The sequence below is a fragment of the Plasmodium coatneyi genome, chromosome 4 (assembly GCF_001680005.1).
Source record: "Plasmodium coatneyi strain Hackeri chromosome 4, complete sequence".
In the NCBI taxonomy this organism is placed as follows: domain Eukaryota; phylum Apicomplexa; class Aconoidasida; order Haemosporida; family Plasmodiidae; genus Plasmodium; species Plasmodium coatneyi.
Window position 1 is genome coordinate 133,919 of NC_033559.1, and position 19,604 is coordinate 153,522.

The 19,604-nt window shown below is 27.8% G+C and overlaps 1 protein-coding gene across 1 annotated transcript; it reads right to left on the reverse strand.

Moving 5' to 3' along the window:
- Positions 1-2,898: 2,898 nt before the first annotated feature.
- Positions 2,899-18,211, reverse strand: PCOAH_00006380 (Tryptophan-rich antigen (Pv-fam-a); the record flags this gene model as incomplete). Its single annotated transcript, XM_020057448.1, has 10 exons — positions 2,899-4,848; positions 5,023-5,205; positions 7,482-8,204; positions 8,314-8,495; positions 10,977-11,721; positions 11,908-12,034; positions 14,177-14,220; positions 14,431-14,489; positions 17,033-17,849; positions 18,050-18,211. 10 exons carry the CDS (start codon positions 18,137-18,139, stop codon positions 2,899-2,901), a joined length of 4,920 nt encoding a protein of 1,639 aa, XP_019913120.1.
- Positions 18,212-19,604: the final 1,393 nt, after the last annotated feature.

Consider the following 19,604-nt stretch of genomic DNA (forward strand, 5'->3'; position numbering starts at 1 on the left):
TGCCCAACAGAACAAATTTGTAATATTTGAACATATATTTTCTCCTGAAAGTATGGGAGAGAAATATGTATATATATATATTTTTCCAAATAATGATAATTATTGTAATGTAGTATTATTTGTAGTTTAATTTTAATATTATTTTTTGCCTCTTCACCGATACATCTTGCCTTTTAAATCTTTTTTTTTGTTTTTCTGAATTATTTTCATCATTTATATGCAGCATATATTGCCAATACAAAACGTCTTAAATGGCTGTTTTAATGCTTTAATCAAATTATGCCTTAAAAAACAACAACTCTTTCATTAGTTTCTCATTTTAAAAATGAACTCTTGTTTTAATTTGAATTATTTGTTTTTACATCTTCCCCGAATATATGATTCACCTATAACGTCTACTACACAGATATTGGCCGAAGAGAATATAAATAAAGAACAAAAAAAAGAAAAAAAAATTTTTTTACTAAAATTAGACTGTATTTATAATAAGCAAAATTTATAAGGAACACACATGGGGGCTTCCCTTAAAAAGAATACCCCTAGAAATACTTTGAAATAGTTGTTCCATTTTCCCCGTTCGAAATGTCTTATATATATCGGGCCTATTCCAATGTTCAACTTTACTCCTACTTGTACCAAATATAGTAGTGGCACAAGCTCTACATTGTGAACGCACATAACATTAAAGCTGCGCTATATATCTGTCAAAAAGGATGTTGCTAAGTACATTATATTAGCAAAGGAATTATGTTCAGAAAATATTACATGAGAAAGAATAAAAGAAATATGTGCCTTCATTATATTGACATGTAAAAAAAATTACTTTTAATTTCTTTAAAACTAAGTAGACGCAAAATTACAAAGTTGAGAGCAACATGAACTTCACATTCAATGCATTACAACATTATCCGACCCTCAACCTTCTGTGTCCTTATAATTGATGAAACTGAGCGAAAGATAAAATGATGAATTGTACTTCCAGAAGGACATATTAAGATAATACCCAAACGTGTTCCAAAATGTGTAAGTCAATTTAATATCAAATAAAAAGATAATACACCACTGGAATAAATCACCCTTTAATATTCAAGCCATGTTCTAAATTAATACATAATAAAAATTAGAAAAATATAAAGTGACAAAGTAATGAACAGTTAAAATATATTATATATAAGATAAACATCTTAATTACCGATTCTGTATAAGAATAAATTTTCCGTGCATAAATGTTCCGAGACAACTACAACAGCCAATTAATTTTGAAGCCTAGGCAACATTAAAGTAGGATCACCTTATATAATTTGGCACACCACCCAGTGCTGCAGCTGTAAGCGCATGGTTAGGATGAATCGTTTGCTTAAAATAAGAGTTATAATAAAATAATGTCCAAGCAGACGAATATTTCGTACATTCAACACAAAACAAGAGTTACCATAGCAGCCTTAGAAGTCCTAAAATAATGGTAATAAAAAATGTCACATTTAAGTATAATTGAAAAGTTTAATAAAGGTTGGTGTTCTAATTGTTTTCGTAATAATAGGGCAATTTAAACGTGACTTAGGAAAAGAACAATATAAATTGAGAATAATTCTAGAAGTAAAAATTTCTGCAAATCCATTCAAAATTTGGAAAACCGGGTAATTCATCATCACATGTAAAAGATGCCTGGCAAGGAAGCAGGCTATTTTGAGTAGCTCATTAATGTTTAAGAGTCAGCATAAGTTTGGTAACTAGCATATGTTTAATAATTTGCACAAGTTTGGTAAATTGCGTTAGACTCATAACTAACATAAGATGAATAACAAATTTCATTTAAAAGGCATCAAATGAACAACAAACATTATTATATCCACATAACAATGGACAAACACATATTCAATACCAAATCCATTTAATATTAAATGGAAAACAAAAACAAAAAAAAAAAAAATTCAATACTGAAAATAAATGGAGCTCATCACGAATTGTATAGTGACGGATCAATGGGAATAACATTATGCACATGCAGCATATAGTTTCCACTTAAAAATAATGAAACAGCGATAGCTATTTTTACACATTATAGTAAAATATAAAATATTAACCGACGTAGTGAAAATGCTGGTAGACATATACATATATGTACATATATATCTACACATAGTGCTACAACTACATATATAACAAAAATGACCATGAACTTTACAAATACGCAATTTCTGCTTTAATTTATTAACAGAGAACTCTTATTATGATTCATAATCATGCATTTAATAGTAACAAAAAAAAATAAAAAAGGCGGGAGATAAAAGGAAAAATTGGCACGAAGCACATACGAAAAAACATAAATATAAAATATATAAATTCTCCAAGAAAACACAAAAAATAATGAAAATTTAATGCACATTTATTACGTATAATATGTAAGAGAAAAAATAAAAGTATTTATGGGTATACTATTTCTTAGATATTAAGGTGATGCCAAAATAGGGAATTTTATCATTCAATAGGAACCACATATAAATGCGCAAATCAATGTTAAGACATGATAAATATATAAAGAAAATCACGTAATTTTTTTGAAAATATATATACATATATATATGTTCCTATGCATATAACAGTATTGAATGATTTATGTATGATACATCCCTTTTAAGCACTTCTTGCATCTTCTTTTCATTGCAATTTTCTTATTTCTCCCTTACAGGTTCACTACTAACATTTTGAAGAAATACACATAAACAATGCTCGAAGAAAGGAATGCACGGTTTATACTTGTTATGCACTCCATTCTAATATGCACCATTCATATGTTTTCCTCTGGATACGCTTTTATATAGGCCACTGCAAAATGCCTGATGTAAGAAATAGGGCCATTTGTTAAAATCTCTTAATATCACCACTTTCATAATTTTACTACTTTTTTTTCAAAGTTGAATCTTTTTGATCCTGAATCCATACAGTCCACTGTTTGTTACTTATCCATTTGTTAATGAAGGTCACAAACTTTTGACTATACAACACGCGCTTATCCCTTTTCCATTTAGACCATTTATCCCATTTATTGTTTACATATAAATGTTCTTTCCCCTTTACCCAATTATTCCATTCTTCCTTTTCCTTATTTTTTCTTTCTTTCCATTTCATCCATTTTTTCTTCTTCTTCATATGTAACACATTCGTAGATGTGCTTGATTTATAATGCTGAAAAGTCTCATCCTCCTTATGCCTCCAATCAACTGATAACCACTGAAGCATTCTTTCGTTTTTCCACTGAATCCATTCTTTGGAAATCCATCCATCCAAAAATATTTCTTTATCTTTTAACCATTTTTTCAAATCTGCTTCCATGCCTTTTTTCCCCTCTGTTCTAATCCATTGTTTCCATTGGCTATCGTTCCATGTTGATGAGTTCTTCATGGCTTCCGATTTGTATTCATTTTCTTCATTTTCTTTATAATGCATCCAGCTTTCCTCCATATTCTTTAGCCACACTTCCAATTCTTTATCATTCTTCTCTAGCCACCTGTTTTTTTTGTTTTCGACGCTTTTATTAAATAGTTTCCAATCTTCTTCAGTTTTAACTATCCAGTTATTCCATTCGTTATCTTTCCATTCATCCGATTTATCATCTTCCATTTCATCATCCTTCCCTCCCAAATCACTTTTATAAATGGTATCTAATGATGTTGCCTTTCTTATGTCTTTTAATTTGTCCGTTCCTTTTTTGGGTTCTTTTTTCGCGTCTTCCTTTAAGTTGCTTTTTTTTGCGCCTTTCATCGCTGTGTCTTTCATTGTTTCGTCTTTCATCGTTTCGTCTTTCTTTGCTTCGTCCTCCCTTTTCTCTTTTAATATTTCTTTTTTAACTTTCCTTGTGCCTAATTCCATTTTACCGTTATTTGGAACCGTTTTCTGCTCATTCTTTTGACCCAATTTTGACAAACTATTTGTTGAATTATATTTGATGTTTTCTTCACCTCCTTTTAATTTATAGTTATTCATTTCCCTTTCATTCCTTTCTTGTACACTTCCTAGCGAAACAGAACTGAATTTTCTTTTGTATTTATAACTACTTGCATCTCTTTTAAAACTATAACTTTTGCCTGTGCTTTCATTCACCTGTCCTTCCTTTTTTATTTGATAATTACTTGGTTCTTTCTCATCGACACGTTTTTCCCCTTCGTCTTGCGTCTTGCTAGTACCTTCCTCTGTTACTTTCTCCACATTACTCGTAATATTCTTGACCTTCATACTATATGCCCCCTTATTGTCAATATTTCCTTTTGCTTCTGTTAAACCCTTATCATCCTTTGGGTTATTACTGAATCCTTTGTCCTCCTCTTTTATGTCAAAGATGTGCATTCCTCTTTTTTCCAAAAAATATGTTCCCCCTAGATTTACTACCGTATCGTTATTTTCTGGCATCAAATTATATTTTTCACCCTCCTTAGAATTATTATCACTGTTTTCATTTTTATTCAGATTTTTTCCCTCTACTGTAGAAATGTTACATGGCTCTTTGACTTCACTATTGACATCTGCATTTTTTTCTATATTATAATTTGTATTTATATTTGCAACATTTGGTTCACTTTCTTCAATTTGATTATTATCTTTTCCTTTTTCATCTTCTTTTACTTTATCGCTGTTGGTTGCTTCTTCCACAAGAGTGCGATATCCACCAGTTTCTATTTTTTTCTCATTTGTATATAAATCTTCAGAAGCATCCTCAAATACATCTTCTTCTTCATCTTTCAATTCAGTATTACCTTTTTCCTTCAACTTGTCTACGTAGTAGCCCTGTTTATATTTTATGGAATTTAACGTGTTCCTGTCTAATGTGTTATTTAATTTCTTGAATACAGTCTAAAAAGAAAAAAAAAAAAAAGAACGTATGAGGAGTTAAATGTATATACATATGGAAGTATGTACATATGTACATGTACATACTGTTGCAGGCAAAATTATAATTCTACTCGTCTACATAATAACACAAATCTGTTCACATGTATCATTTTCTGCGCGTATTTCTTCTCTTACCGGAAAAAAGTGTTTCAATATAATGTACAGGGAATAAATGAAGAAGACACACTGTGCACTGAACTTCAAGAATGATATATTAACACAAAATAGGATGTCACTTTTATCCAGTTTTAACGTTGAAAATGAAGACTTCTTGTTAATTATGCTATCTACACCATGACTTGACTCCATCTTTCTCGGCTATTTTATTTATAAGAAAATAAAATCCGTCCGATAATTAAAATTTCCAATATTTTTCTGTCAAATACAGAATCATATTCATTCACCCTAATGTAGCAGTTGACATTTTTTTCCATATTTCTTTAGTTTCTCTTCGGAAAAGTAAATAAAATAGGCACTAAGAAGATATATATTACATGAGAACAAAGACAAGCAAATAAATGGAAAAAAGTCAAATATAATGAAAATGTGTACTTAGAATATATCAATTCTAATGGTTACATAATTAAATTCATGCTAAAGGTGTCATCGTTATGTAAACCAAACATCAAATGCATACGATAGCAATATATGAAACGTTCTAATTATCTTTTCTACTAATTCATTTTAGATGAATATAGAATTAAATTCATTCATGTGTATTCATTAATGCTATTAAATATTAATTTGTAGAAGAAAAAACTATTTAGAAATTATTCAAATTCTTCGAATTTTCATATATAATAGTAAAAGTAGGACGGGATGATATCATAATCAATCAATCCATTGTCAATTTGCTGCTTTCTCAGATCGTTTCTTGTTTGTATAATTCGTTAAAAGTAAATTTAATAAAATGAAAAGAAAGCATTATTTATGAAATCGCATATTAGGATAAATAACTTTTCGTGAAAATAATATTCATGGTAAAATTATATGTGCTAATTTTATATTTTTCCTACTTTCATTGAAATATATTAATGAAGAAAACAGATTAATTAAAATGGAAGTTAGAAAACATCGCCATTTAGAAAAAATTATTAAACATGAAAAATTCGAAGAGTAAAAATATAAATTTACGTAAATTTTGAAAAAATAAAATTCACGCAGAAAATAGAATTATCTTTTTTCCTTTCCATGTCATCCAATTTCTTTTTTATATCATCATTTTTAATAATTCTTTAGTCCATTTTTTACAATATTTATTATCCGCGTACTTTGTTATAAATTCCCTTTTTCCGTTCTCTTTAAATAGAATGCTCGCGGAAATCAGCGAAAAAAATTTTACTTCCCGCGTAACTTATATTGCCCGAATTTTATGAAAAAAAAAAATTTCAATTTAAAATGTCAAAATTATATAATTTAAATGCACATTCTTTTCTTCTTTTTTTTTTTTTTTTTTTTTTTTTTTGATGAAATTCTTACTTGTCCTTTTTCAAATGAATAATTCATCGCATTTTGAGGAAAGCTAAAAAAAAAAAAAATAATAGACACTAATACGCGTACGCGCTGACTTTGAAACCTTCATTTTGCTATATATTAATTTTTTCACGATTCAGACTTCTAAGTTATGCTTAAATAGGTGTTTTAATTGATACTTTTTTCCCTGTTTTCCTGTGAATATTTAAAATGGAAAATGTTGAAAATTCATTTTAATTGCATTGCACTGAATTGAATTAAATTAAACTAATTTTTCTGAGGGTTAACCATTCTTTAATAATAGTCATTAAACAGACTTTATGGAATCAAACACAAATGGTAATACTTATATAAATGTATAACGCCAATATAGCAATATAATTTATATATACACGTATTTACATGCATATGGACAGATATAATGGCTGCAGAAAATAATGCCACACGCTATTTTCATAGTACATTTTTCATTATCGAAAATAAGACAAAAAAAATATATATATATATATATTAAATTAGTAAAAATGCCGCATTATGTATCATATTCAATACTAAAATTATTCAATATATTACAAATTAACAAAAAATTCAAGAGGCGCCACGATAATGGAAGTAAAGATATTGCGAAATATGCCCGATATTGTATTGAACTATATGGATATAATCCCTTGCACTGTCTAACAAATTAAAGTATTATGTAACATATTTCCTTCTTAAGGGCAACTGTGAATGATACATTAATATAATGCAAACTTTTAGAAATTTCTGAATATAATTAAAGAACTAGCTAAATCTTAAAAAATGCTTATCATGTCTTTACGTAACTGTTTCTGCGTGCATCTGCAGATGGAATATAGACGTAGATGTATATTGTAGACGTACAACCCAATGAGCTACACTTTGGACGTAATATTTTCTATGTACTTTTCCTATAACCTATTTCACTATTCTTCCGCTGTAACAGAGGGTGTAAATAAAATATAGTTCATTTTTCCTCCATATGATCTAATTTTGTTAATTCTTTTATATTACATATATCACATATGAAAGGATGCACTTATGGTGTATAATTAATTTGATGGTCACTTTAATGTCCACGGAAGCCACTGTTTTTCATTAACCCACTTGTCAATAAATAAATCTTTCCATATTTTAAACAGCCTTCTTTTATTATTTTTCCATTCTGTCCATTTATTCCACTCGTTATGTATGTACACACATTCTTTAATGTTAACCCAATTTGTCCACTCGTCAGACTCTCTACTGTTCCTCTCTTTCCATTTTAGCCATTTCGTTCTCTCTGTTATAGGCAAAGATTTGTATGATTTGTTTTTTTCCCAATCCGCCCAATAACAATCTTCATCAGTTTTACATTCACCCGTGACTCGTGACTTTAATTTTGAATTCTTCCACTGAATCCATTTTTTCATAATCATTTCATTAAGAAAGGCGTCATTTTTATTAACCCACTCTTTCCATTCAATTTCCATAAGTTGACCCCCTTTTTTTCTAATCCATTGTTCCCATTGGATGTCGTCCCATGTTGATGACTCTTCCGGAATATCAGATAAATGTGCGCTCTTGTCAAAGCCTTGTTCATGAGTCGTCCATTTATTTTCCATTTCTTGTATCAATTTTTCCCATTCTTCTTCTCTCCCGTCAAGCCACTCCTTCTTTTCCTTATCCAACAGAAAATAGAATTGATTGAAATCCTCCTCCAATTTTATCTTCCAATTATCCCAAGTGCACCTTTCCCATTCTTCTTCTTTCTGTAGCCCTCCTTCAACCAGTCCTACCAAACAAACCGGCTTATCCACAGCATCGTTCTTTTCTATAAGAGAAGACTAAATTAAATTTAAAATGAATAACGCGATTCCTCTTATAATAATTCAAATGAGTAAAAGTAAATTAAAAGTACGCATACACATTTTCCTCTACAATTTTTTCTCTTACTGCGGAGCAGGTGTTCAAAAGAGCAGGCGTGGACGTCAAAAAAACAAGAAATGTAAATAGAGCACGTGGGAGACCGTTCCCCTTAACACGCGATGATTTATCTTCCTCCTTCTTTTCTTCTAATATGGAAGTATTACCTCCCGGCACATCGTTTTCGCTATATGTACTTGATTCCATATTCCCTTTTTGTACATTAAAAAGAGATATACATATCTTGCATGTATATATATATATATATAATGCTAACTTTTTCAAAAAGGAAAAAAAATTATCGTCAATTTTTAGCCTAACATAGGTGTAAAAGTTACCTACTAATTTCGCAAGCATTCAGCGATTCAAATTATTTTTTATCGACATTAAAAGTGTTATAACAACAGTTGTTACATTGCGTTATCCAAATGAAGAACACAACTGTGAAATATTAAAATAATTACGACCTAGCAGAAATCACCAAAAAGGAGTTGCATAGAAAATAATTAATCGATATTGGGTACCTTCAAAGATGCGAAAAATTGTAGCGCTATTTTACACAAAATCACACTTTTGAAGACATTAATGAAATATTTCTGCAATAAAAGGTGACGTTCATCTGTTGAAAGTACTCATTTTTACTCTTGTATAAATAAATACACTTCTTTTTTTTTTTATGCAAAATGGTTTTTAGTAATTAATTCCTTTTTCTCTATTCATGGATAATTCTTCCTTACATTATCTAAACTCGTGTGCTTCTAATTTGGTCATTCCGTACTGCTTAATTTTTGGTACCCCCCCCCTTTCCTCATTTCTGTATATTTATTCTAAATTTTAACACCTCCCACCTATTCTGCCTGCCATTGTGAAGACATTTTTCTTTTTCTATTGTAACAACGCATTTCTAATTATGTTTTGTTAAGCGCAATTGTATTTCTCACTTATTTAATTTAACAATGACATAATGTGATTAACGAGCATCTTAGAGATAGCGCAAAGACCCATTAAATTTTGCGTCCATTACGTCTCGAAGTGTGAAACATAAGAGATTAAAGATTTATGCTATTTAAAAAAATCAATTACTTTAATTAGAGTGCAATTCGATGGCGAAATAGATATTTATGTACGCTATGGAAATATTTTAAATAAATATGCTCCGTAAAAATTGTTTTCTTCCCGCACACCTGTTCCGTTTAGAAGCATGTCGTAGTTCCTAAAAATTGCACCTGTGTTCCTCTAAATTGACTAGACAAGAAAATAATTTAATATAGTTATCCTTATATTAACAATGAAATGGTTCTTTTTTTTTTTTTTGATAAAGAACATACAAAGAAGGTTAGGCAGTTCCTTTTTCCATGCAACACACGTAGATAACTCATGCGGAGAAAATAAGTATAATTAATTCAACGTCAGAATTAGCAACAATTCAAATGGACGTGTGTTTTTTCCGTTAATACCCAAAAGACATCAGCGCATATGTTAAAATATGAAGCACGTATTAATTATACCAAAAAGGTAGTATTTATTAAGAATAAAATGGAAAAAAGAAAAAAATCCCAAACAAATTGGACAACGCCAAATCATATAGACCCGTAGAAAAAAAAAAAAAAAAAAATCATCTCATAAAGCCTCACATAATCATAATCAAATTAATTCAAAAAGGGTAATGTGAAAAATATAAAAATTCCTAATGCGACCTTAAGGATGAAAAGTAAAATTCATCCTTATGTGAATAAAATACACTTTTGTTGTCATCTGACATATAACCGCTAAGGTAAACGAATCACCCCTATATTTTGACTCTATTCAATATGCAAATATTGTACAGAAAATTACAATGGTATAAAAAAATAATAATAATAATAAAATAAATGAGAACAGTATATATGAGCAAAAAACGAATCTTATGGATAAAGAAAGGGTTGCATAGTGCAGTTGGTTGAACTATTTCTTCTTACCTCCATTTAATAAATAAACCATAAAATTTCATAAGCACACGTGTCTTAACCGCACTTTATATTTAACTAATAATATAATTTCATATACTATATTTTTTATAACAAATCACATTATTTAATAATTTCTCAAAACCAAGGATTGCACCTGTTTGTCTGTGTTGGAAAATTACATTTAAAAGGTGAAAAAAAAAAAAAAAAAACATTCTTATAAAATATGCATACGAACAAACACATTATAAAAACATAAAAGCAGAATTATTTCCAAAGAATATCTAAGATATAGAACTTTATAATGCAAAAACGATAGATAATTTATTTTGTTTAAAATTATATTTGGTATAAATAGCAAACGACACAAGTAAGAAAACGCATTATTTGAAAGAAAAAAAAAACATACTATATAAGTAGTACAAAATTAGGTGCATATATATGTTTAATAAAAAATTGTATAAATTTTATTCATAAAAATAAGAAAAAAAGTTTTATAATACGCTTTTCCTCTGATACAGTTTTTTTTTTTTTTCATCTGTGTTTCTAACACCATTATCCTTATTCTTCAGAGCTCCTTAATAGTAATGGCATTCGCACTGCTTTGTGTTCATTTTGTTCTGTAGGTGTATATACAACAGCATATACCTTCTTCACAAAGTTACTATTTCATTACTTACTTCATTTAGGTAGTAGTAGTAATATCTATAGAAGCGCCATCGCTGTTTTTCTTTTCCATCCATATACTCCACTGTTTATTTTCTATCATCTTTTTAACAAAATTTTCCATCCACTCATTAAAATCCTTGCTATTTTGATTTTTCCATTCTTCCCATTTATCCCATTCTACATCAATATAATTTGTTTGTTTATCATTTATCCAGTTTGACCATTCTTCTTTTTCCTTTTTTACTCTGTTCTTCCATACTTCCATCATATTATTCTTAATGTCATATAGGGGTAGATCAGGATGTGCATTCTTTTCCCAATATTTCCAGTAATGATTTTCATTACATTTCCATTGGATTGTTGAAAATTCACTATTTTTGAACTCACTCCAATTTGTCCAATCATTACTAATACCTTCTTTGTAAAAGAGATATTGTTCTTCAACCCATTTCTCCCATTCTTCCGTCAATGCCAATTTTCCTTTATTACTGAACCAGTCTGTCCATTCATTGTCATTCCATTTTAATGCAGATTCTGCATCATCGGACAATAATTCATTAAACGTAAGTTCGTCATATTGCTCCCATTTTTTTTCCATCTGTGTTTTCCATTGTTCCCACATTGCACCTTTTTTTTCTAGCCAGCTATTTTTTTCATTTTTCAAATAAACTAGGAATTCCTTAAAGTCTTCCTCTAATGATTTCATAAAATCTGACCATTTTTTTACTTTCCATTCGGATATCGAAGTTACTCCTTCTTCATACAATTCCTGCAGAGACCCTGGAATATTTGGGCGTAAGAAGCTCTTCTCATTCAGATCAGCCTGAAAAAAAAAGTTTTTACAAAAAATATATAGCCATAAGTGCATATATTATGTATGCATATGTATACTTGTGTACATAGGTGCATTTTCCCCCCCCCTCAATTAGGAATGGTTGCGGATCATTATTATTGACAGCCTCAGTATGTTTAACATATAATTATTTTTTTCTCTTTTTTTCTATCGTACAGTTGACGCGGAAACACCAGATGAAAGATAACTGCTGGATAAAATATATAAGGAACCGCTTAAACATAAAATCTTGTATAATCCTTTCATTTTGAGATAATATAAAATTATGATCTTCTTATTTATTCTGTATTAGATAATTTCGAATGAGTGAACAGTTTTCAGAACAGAAAAATATATTATTATATTATATTCCTATCTTATACTTTGCCAATTGGGGTCTTAATAATAAATAGATTAGTTCAATATGATAAAATATGCGAAACAATATAAGAAATTTAATAAAGAATGTTTTAAGGAATGTTTTAAAGAATGTTTTGTAAAAAACTTTGTGATAATTTTTAACAAATATAAAAGAAATAATTTTTTTAAATTGTGCTTTTTTATTTATAATTATTTTTATTTAAAAAAAATACAAAATTATTATTTTTAATAAATATTTTTATAGACGCATTTTTTTTTTTTTGGCTAACTTCCAATAGAATTAAACTGAAAAAAAAAAAATATTAAATTATTGTATTTCGTGCATGCAAAAAACAGATTATTATTTTTTAATAAAAGTTAAAATAGAAATAACATAATAAAAATAGGTCGTGCAGAATGAAAGAAGCTTTTTTTTTCTTTTAATTTAATAGACTTCCTTTTTTTAGTTTTTGATATAAATGGATATTTTATAATAATATTTATTTTTTTCTTTCATTTATTATTTTTATTAAAAATATAAAATACTTTATTTTCTTTTTATTCTTCGTGTCTATTTCATTTTTAGAAAAAATCGTCCGAAAAAAGAGAAAAAAGAAATGAGTAATTAGAACTGAAGACGCCCGAAACCGTTTTTTTTTAATATCTTAATTTAAGCATTCCTATAATTTACTTTAGGGTATAAACATAATATGTTATATGTATATGTATTTTCTCTTTTTTAATATTTTTTCATTAATTAATTTTAATAATACATTTTTTTCCATATAAAAAAAGTAGTATTTGAATCGATTGTCGGGGTATATATTTTATAATACCACCAAGGGTGGTGTTATTATTTAATATAATTGGCCCCCTTTAATTATTGCACTCATGATTTCGCCTTATATATAATAATCCTTTCCTTTTGCAAAAATTGTGATTTTTCTTTAGTTATAGATAGAAATTTGTACATAGATAAATTTTTTTTTATTAGGCTACCTTGTACGAGCTTTTTCTGCAAACTAATTTCTTTTTATTATGAAAAAAATAGTAACAGTATTTATTAGGAATTTCTTCGTGAAAAGTAAAAACCCCATAACCTTTTTTTTTTTAGGTAGCTCCATTATTAAACCATATAACAGAAAATGATACTATAAAAAGGTTTCTTCTCATTTTATTATCGAAGCAATATATAACATATCTTCCTTTTGCACTGCATCATTCTGCCACATATAATCATAATTTAAAAATGGCGAAAATGTTTTTTGTGTCTTACGTAAAAGTTATACAAAGAACAAAATTAGAGCAAATAACATTTTTAATTCATTTAGAGCACTGCTAACATTACGTAATTATTACTATAATATTTAATAATTATTGGTCTTTCTCTGTTATTAAAGAAATAACTTGTGATAAATATGCTTTTTTATATGTGATATTTTTAAAAACGTCCACTCGTTCACGTTTCGAGTAATATATTAAAAAAAAAGGAAAAAATTGAGATTAGGCGAAAATTTTGCGCTATTAAAATAGAAGCATATATCCCTTTTAATCGTATGTAAAAATTAAATGACTTTTCGCTGAAAATGAATATATTAAATAGTTCAGTTATTACTGACAAAATTGCGCTATAATCCAACTTGAAACATTTAACATATTCCATAAGTTATTTGCCTTACGAACGATTATATTGATAAGAATTTTACGTACATCTATAAAATAATTCTATTTTTGTTTAATTACATAAGTAAAAACACACAGTTGAAATTCCTCAAATACAAATATAATTACATGCATAATTTTAAAAATAATATTTATATGTGTATTATTGTCCCATTCAGAATAATGGGCGTAAACTGAATAATATCAGAAGCATTATGCGGTAATCAGGGTGTTTTCATATGTGTATATATGTGCCCATATTCATGTAAGAAAGGGTTAACAAAAAATAAGTTACAATAAATGGAACTGTACATACCAAAGAAATTCTTTCATATTTCATCCTTATAAAAAAAAAAAATTGTGCCGGATGCAATAAGAGCTATAGTGTGCTACAATGATCGTTTTTATAAAATGTATATTTTACTTACGAACTAACATATAATCCTGTATGTTATGACATAAAAAACACTTTAAGGGCGGAACGAGTAAAATGAAAGAAAAAAAAAAACGCTCATATTTTAGTTGTCACATTTATTTTACTGAACTGAAAACAGGAATGTATAGTATATAAAATGAAGTTATATACGTCTCATAAAACGTGTTATAAGGGTTGGCATATCACGCCTACTTCCCGCACTTTCCCGCAAAATGCTATTTGCCCCTTTTGCGACATTTTACCTTTTTGGAATTAAAAAGTGTATAAAAGATAGATCCTTCGTAGTTCTCATAAAAATTTGCTACATAGCAAATTTAATGAAGCGTTTAAACGAAATAAAATATATATAATCACATATATGTGTACATATATAGGTGAAATCAAAGTAGTACATGCAATACCCTAGTGCTATGCGCAGAAGTAATAATTCACCAGAAATTATGCAGAATTTCGCATTCCTCCAATAACCTTTTTGATAACTGGAACTCAAAAAATGTAATGAATAATTTTATATGAACCATTTTAAAGCATTGTCAATACTTACAAGAAAAGAAAAAAAACAAAAAAAAAGTAATAAATGGCTAAAAATGATTATAATTCTTTTCCTTCGATATGCAATAATTTAAATAATATTTATATTTTTAATATAGAACCCATCTTCAAGGGAAATATAAAAAAAATATCTGTATAATAATTAATGTAATACTCATAAAATGAGCGAATATAATGCTGTAAATGCAGTATAAAGTATTTTTCATAGGGCATAAATAAAATATTGAATAAGAACAAAAAAAGAGAGACTACGGTTTCTTGTATAAAAATATTGAAAATGAAGGAATCGCACTATAATGATTTGGCGTAAAAATCGAATTCACGCAAGGAATTAGTCATTCAAACGTTAATTACAATCAATATAGTGAAAGGAATTATAAATAATTACTAAACTCGGCATGTAGTGTATGCGTAATTATAACGAAGGGCATTTTTTTTAAAAAAAAAATAACAAAAATGTTAATTTATCATAACCTTAGAAAGGGTCCAATACGTTACGAAAGAATGAACAATTTGACTACGATAAGGTATGAATAGCTCAAATCTTAGTATAATACATTATAGTAAAACAAATTTGAGAAACAATGAATAACACAAAACTTCTATTATTTAAGATTAAACAGATATAGTTCCAATAACTCCTAAATGGATGCTGTCTGAAATCGGTCCTCTTCATTAATGCTAAAAAAATTTATCACATAATGCACATTTGCAAAATATTTTTGCTCATATTTGCTCATCATTTACGAAATGTATTATCTGATTCTAAATAAGCAGGTATTCAATTTAGACCAAAAATGTAAAATCTATTTATTTTTCCAATAAAGAAAATAGTAAAATGTCAGATAAAGAGCCACTTACCAGAGAAAGTAAAAGCAACACCCCTATTTTAAATTCTCAAATAAAAAACCCAATTGTTCTAAATATTGTTCTATAAGGAACAAAAAACATACAGCAGAGAGAGTATGTCAAAATGGATACATAATGATATCCAGCTAGTATACCATGTTCATGTCCGATGACATATAAAAAAAAATATCTACTCGCACACATTTTAGCATATAGCCTAATGGGACACGACTGTATATTATTTTTTGCCCATGGAATACAAAATATATTTTTTCCTATAAAATTTCAAATATTCAAAAAAAGGCTAAGGAAATAAAATGTATATGCAATACTTATAACTTATACGCTTTGATAGACAATAAAACCACTGGACATCAAATCAATTAAACTATTTATATGCCATTCCCATGTACCAGGAATATTGAAACTGGTGACATGGAAATTTTTCATGCCTTTTTATGCATAGTAGGCAAATAATAAATATAGTTAATGAAACGAATATATTCTTTAAAGTACACTTTTGCTAGATTTATTTTCTAATAAAGGCAATACGTGTTTTATATATAGCTCTCAAATATGTTTATGGTTCTTCAAAAAAAAAAGTCATTTAATTTTCATAAAATCAGTGCTACATATAATATATTATAATAACATACGAACATAATTTACGTTAAAAAAAAAAAAAAAAAGGAAAAATATACGGAAATAAAGCTTTATAATGAAGAAACACTGAACTAAATTTCAATTTAATATATGTTCATTATACATAAATCAAGGACAAACGCATAAATTTTTTTTAAGATGTTTTTTTTACCAATTGAAAGAAAAATGTACATATACATTCATACAAACACATACATATATATATCAAAATATGGCACGTAAAGCACATTCTAAATTGATATAATAGGATATATGCGATGCAAAAATTATAATCTCAAATGCAAATTTTTATAAATTGTATTTTTTCCCATTATAACGTGTAATCCATTTTTTCATTTTAGGTGAGCATTATATTTATTATATTTCAGTTTTTTCTCTTTCTGCACATGCAAATAATTTTTCGAATTATACTGGAGTTTTCCCTATTCTTCGTATTTTCAGATTTATTAATACATACCCACTATTCGTCTACAAATTAAGGAGAATTAATTAATAATAAAAGATTTCTATAAAAAAATAAAAAAGCTGAAATCTTGAAATCTTCCTCTATTTGATTAACATCCGAATTATATATATTTCGCAATTTATCTTTTTCCAATTGTATAATTTAATGTGTACTTCTACTATTGACAATAATTCCAAAGAAATTACACTTTCTTGAAACAAAAATAAAATATTTCCTAATTAATGCGAGCATACAAACTTCAAATAATTATTTTCTTATTTTCTTTTTTCTCTTTATAAAATTTTCTTCTTAAATTTGGTCTTCTAATTCTTTACACCATGTATTCCATTGTTTGTTGGATGTCCATTTTTTTGTGAAATCTCCTTCCCATTTTTTAAATGAGCTGTTGGCCTTCTTTTCCCAGTCTTTGCAGTGTTTTTTAGTTTTCTTTAAACATTTCTTTTCCATTTTATCGGTACATTTGATCCATTCTTTAGTTTTTCCAGCTGCCTCTTTTTTTTTCCATTCTTCATCATCAAGTTGTTCCTTAACATTTGCTTTCCATTTGTTCCATTCGGTATTGGTCCAGTCTTGTAACTTGTACTTATTATAGTCTAACCATTTTTGGAATTGTCTATTCATGTGGTGCTTTCCTTCACTTTTGACCCATTTATTCCATTGGTTATCATTCCAGCTTTGTGTGGATTGCAAGAAATCTGATTTGCAGTCTCTATCGATGTTTCCTGTATAACTCATCCACCTCTTTTCCAAGTATTTACAGAATTTTTGAAGTTCATCTTCTTTCTCCTTGGTCCATTCGTACCTTTGGGTATCCATGGTACCTTTGTATCCTGAGAAATCTTTCTTAGCTTGCTTCATCCATTTGTTCCAGTCTTTCATTTTTCCTCCATCAGAGGTTTCTGTATGCAATGCATGAGATCCATCGGTTACTGTTGGTGCAACTTCATCATCCGGTTCATCGAAAGGATTATAAGAACTTAGTCCAGAGGGGCTTGATGGTTTATGTTCAGTTTTATGTCCACCATCATTTAATGCATCATCGTCTTTATCCGCATCTCCTACTTTCACATTGCTTTCTCCAAATGGTCCTCCTTCAAAATCTTCATCACCATCTTTGGCTAGTTCCGTTTCCTAAAAGCACAATTTTTTAAAAAAAAGAAAAATATTATCGGTACGTTACAAATGTAAAAAAGGAAAAATAAACGCAACTTTTGAACAACATCTACGCGATCATTATTGTGTTCACAATATTTCATGCAATACATATTTTACGTATATATATACGCGTGTGTTTGTTTCTATATTTATAATTCTTTTCTTTTTTATCGTACAGCTGCAGAAGCATAGAAGCGTATATCAGAACTTGGGGATAAAACAAATAAGGATCCAGATAAAAATAAAACGGTAGATAACAATCTCATTTTGAAGAAAATTATAAAGTTAAAATGGTTATTTATATTCTTATAATTTAGCGGAAAGAAAACCCTCAGAAGAAATTCAAATATGTAGTATTTTTTTTCTTCCTTTTTTTTTATACGTTTTCCCGGTATTTTCTAAGTAATAGTTTTCAATAAATATGAAAGAAACAGTCTTCTACAGAAAAAATAATATAAACTTTGTAAATTCTAATTATAATTAAAAAAATCAAATAATATTAATTTTATAAAGTATTCCGCATATTTTCTTAAGAAATTTATTTAAAAAATATTTTAGAATTATCTTCTATAAAATTAAGATTATATATATAAAAAAAAAAAAAAAAAAAAATTCTTTTAACTTTTTTAACTTGGCATGCGGTAAATAAAAAAGAAAAAAAAAAAAAAAAGAATAACAAAAAACAAGAGGATAATAATTTTAACTAAATATAGTCGACTGTACGCAAAATTTACAGCATTATTCTCATATAATACTTTTTTTTAACAGATATTTTCAAAACATAAAACAATTTAAATAAATGAATGCAAATTTTTATTAAATTATTTTTTTTCGTATAATATATTTTAAGTTCTATATCAACGCATATTTTCAGCTTAAAAAAGTAAGAGTAAATTGCATTCTACAAAATAAGAATAAAATTTTAGAGGTAAAGCAGTATTTTAAAAATATTTTATTTGTACTTTTAAATACAGTTTAGAAAGTCCAATAAAAAAATATGCATGTCCCCATTCTTAAAGTAACTTTTTTTTAGTTTTTTTAATTTGTATATACTATTATGTTATTCGTAAATTAATTTATATAAAGGTTAAAATATATTTTATATGCTTATCGCAATTAATTTCCGTGTGTGCGATCTCTTTTACATTATTCTTGGCAACTATATATAATGTAATATCTTTCATTATGTGTAAAAAAAATAGACTTTTCATATGAACAGGAGTCAAATGAAAAAGATATTAATTTTTTACGGTTAAATATTGCGTTTAATGTTTATTCAAAATAGAAAAAATGAGTGATGGATGGGACGATGATTAGTTCTTGCTCATTGCTAATGCAGAAGAAACTAGTAAAGGGACAAGTAATAACGTTTTACGGTAATATTATGTATTCCTTTATTTTTGTATACTCTTTTTTTTACCATCTCTATTGTTTTTTTTTATAATAATAATGAAATCTCATTAGAAAAATTTTCTAGTGTTATGAATCCTTTGATCTAATGTTTGTCTTATTTCCAAACCTTGTATGGTTGTTTGAATGACCATATTTTATTAATAAATACGTTCTCATGCTTCTTCTATGGTTTCTTTGAAAAAAATTGAATTTTTCCCATTCAAACAGAAGAATTTTAAGAGGGAAGAAATAGAATTAAAACGAAATAATTGCATGAACAAAATAAGAATTTTTTAAAACTGCATGAAAAATGAAAAAAATTGCAGAACAAAATTGCAT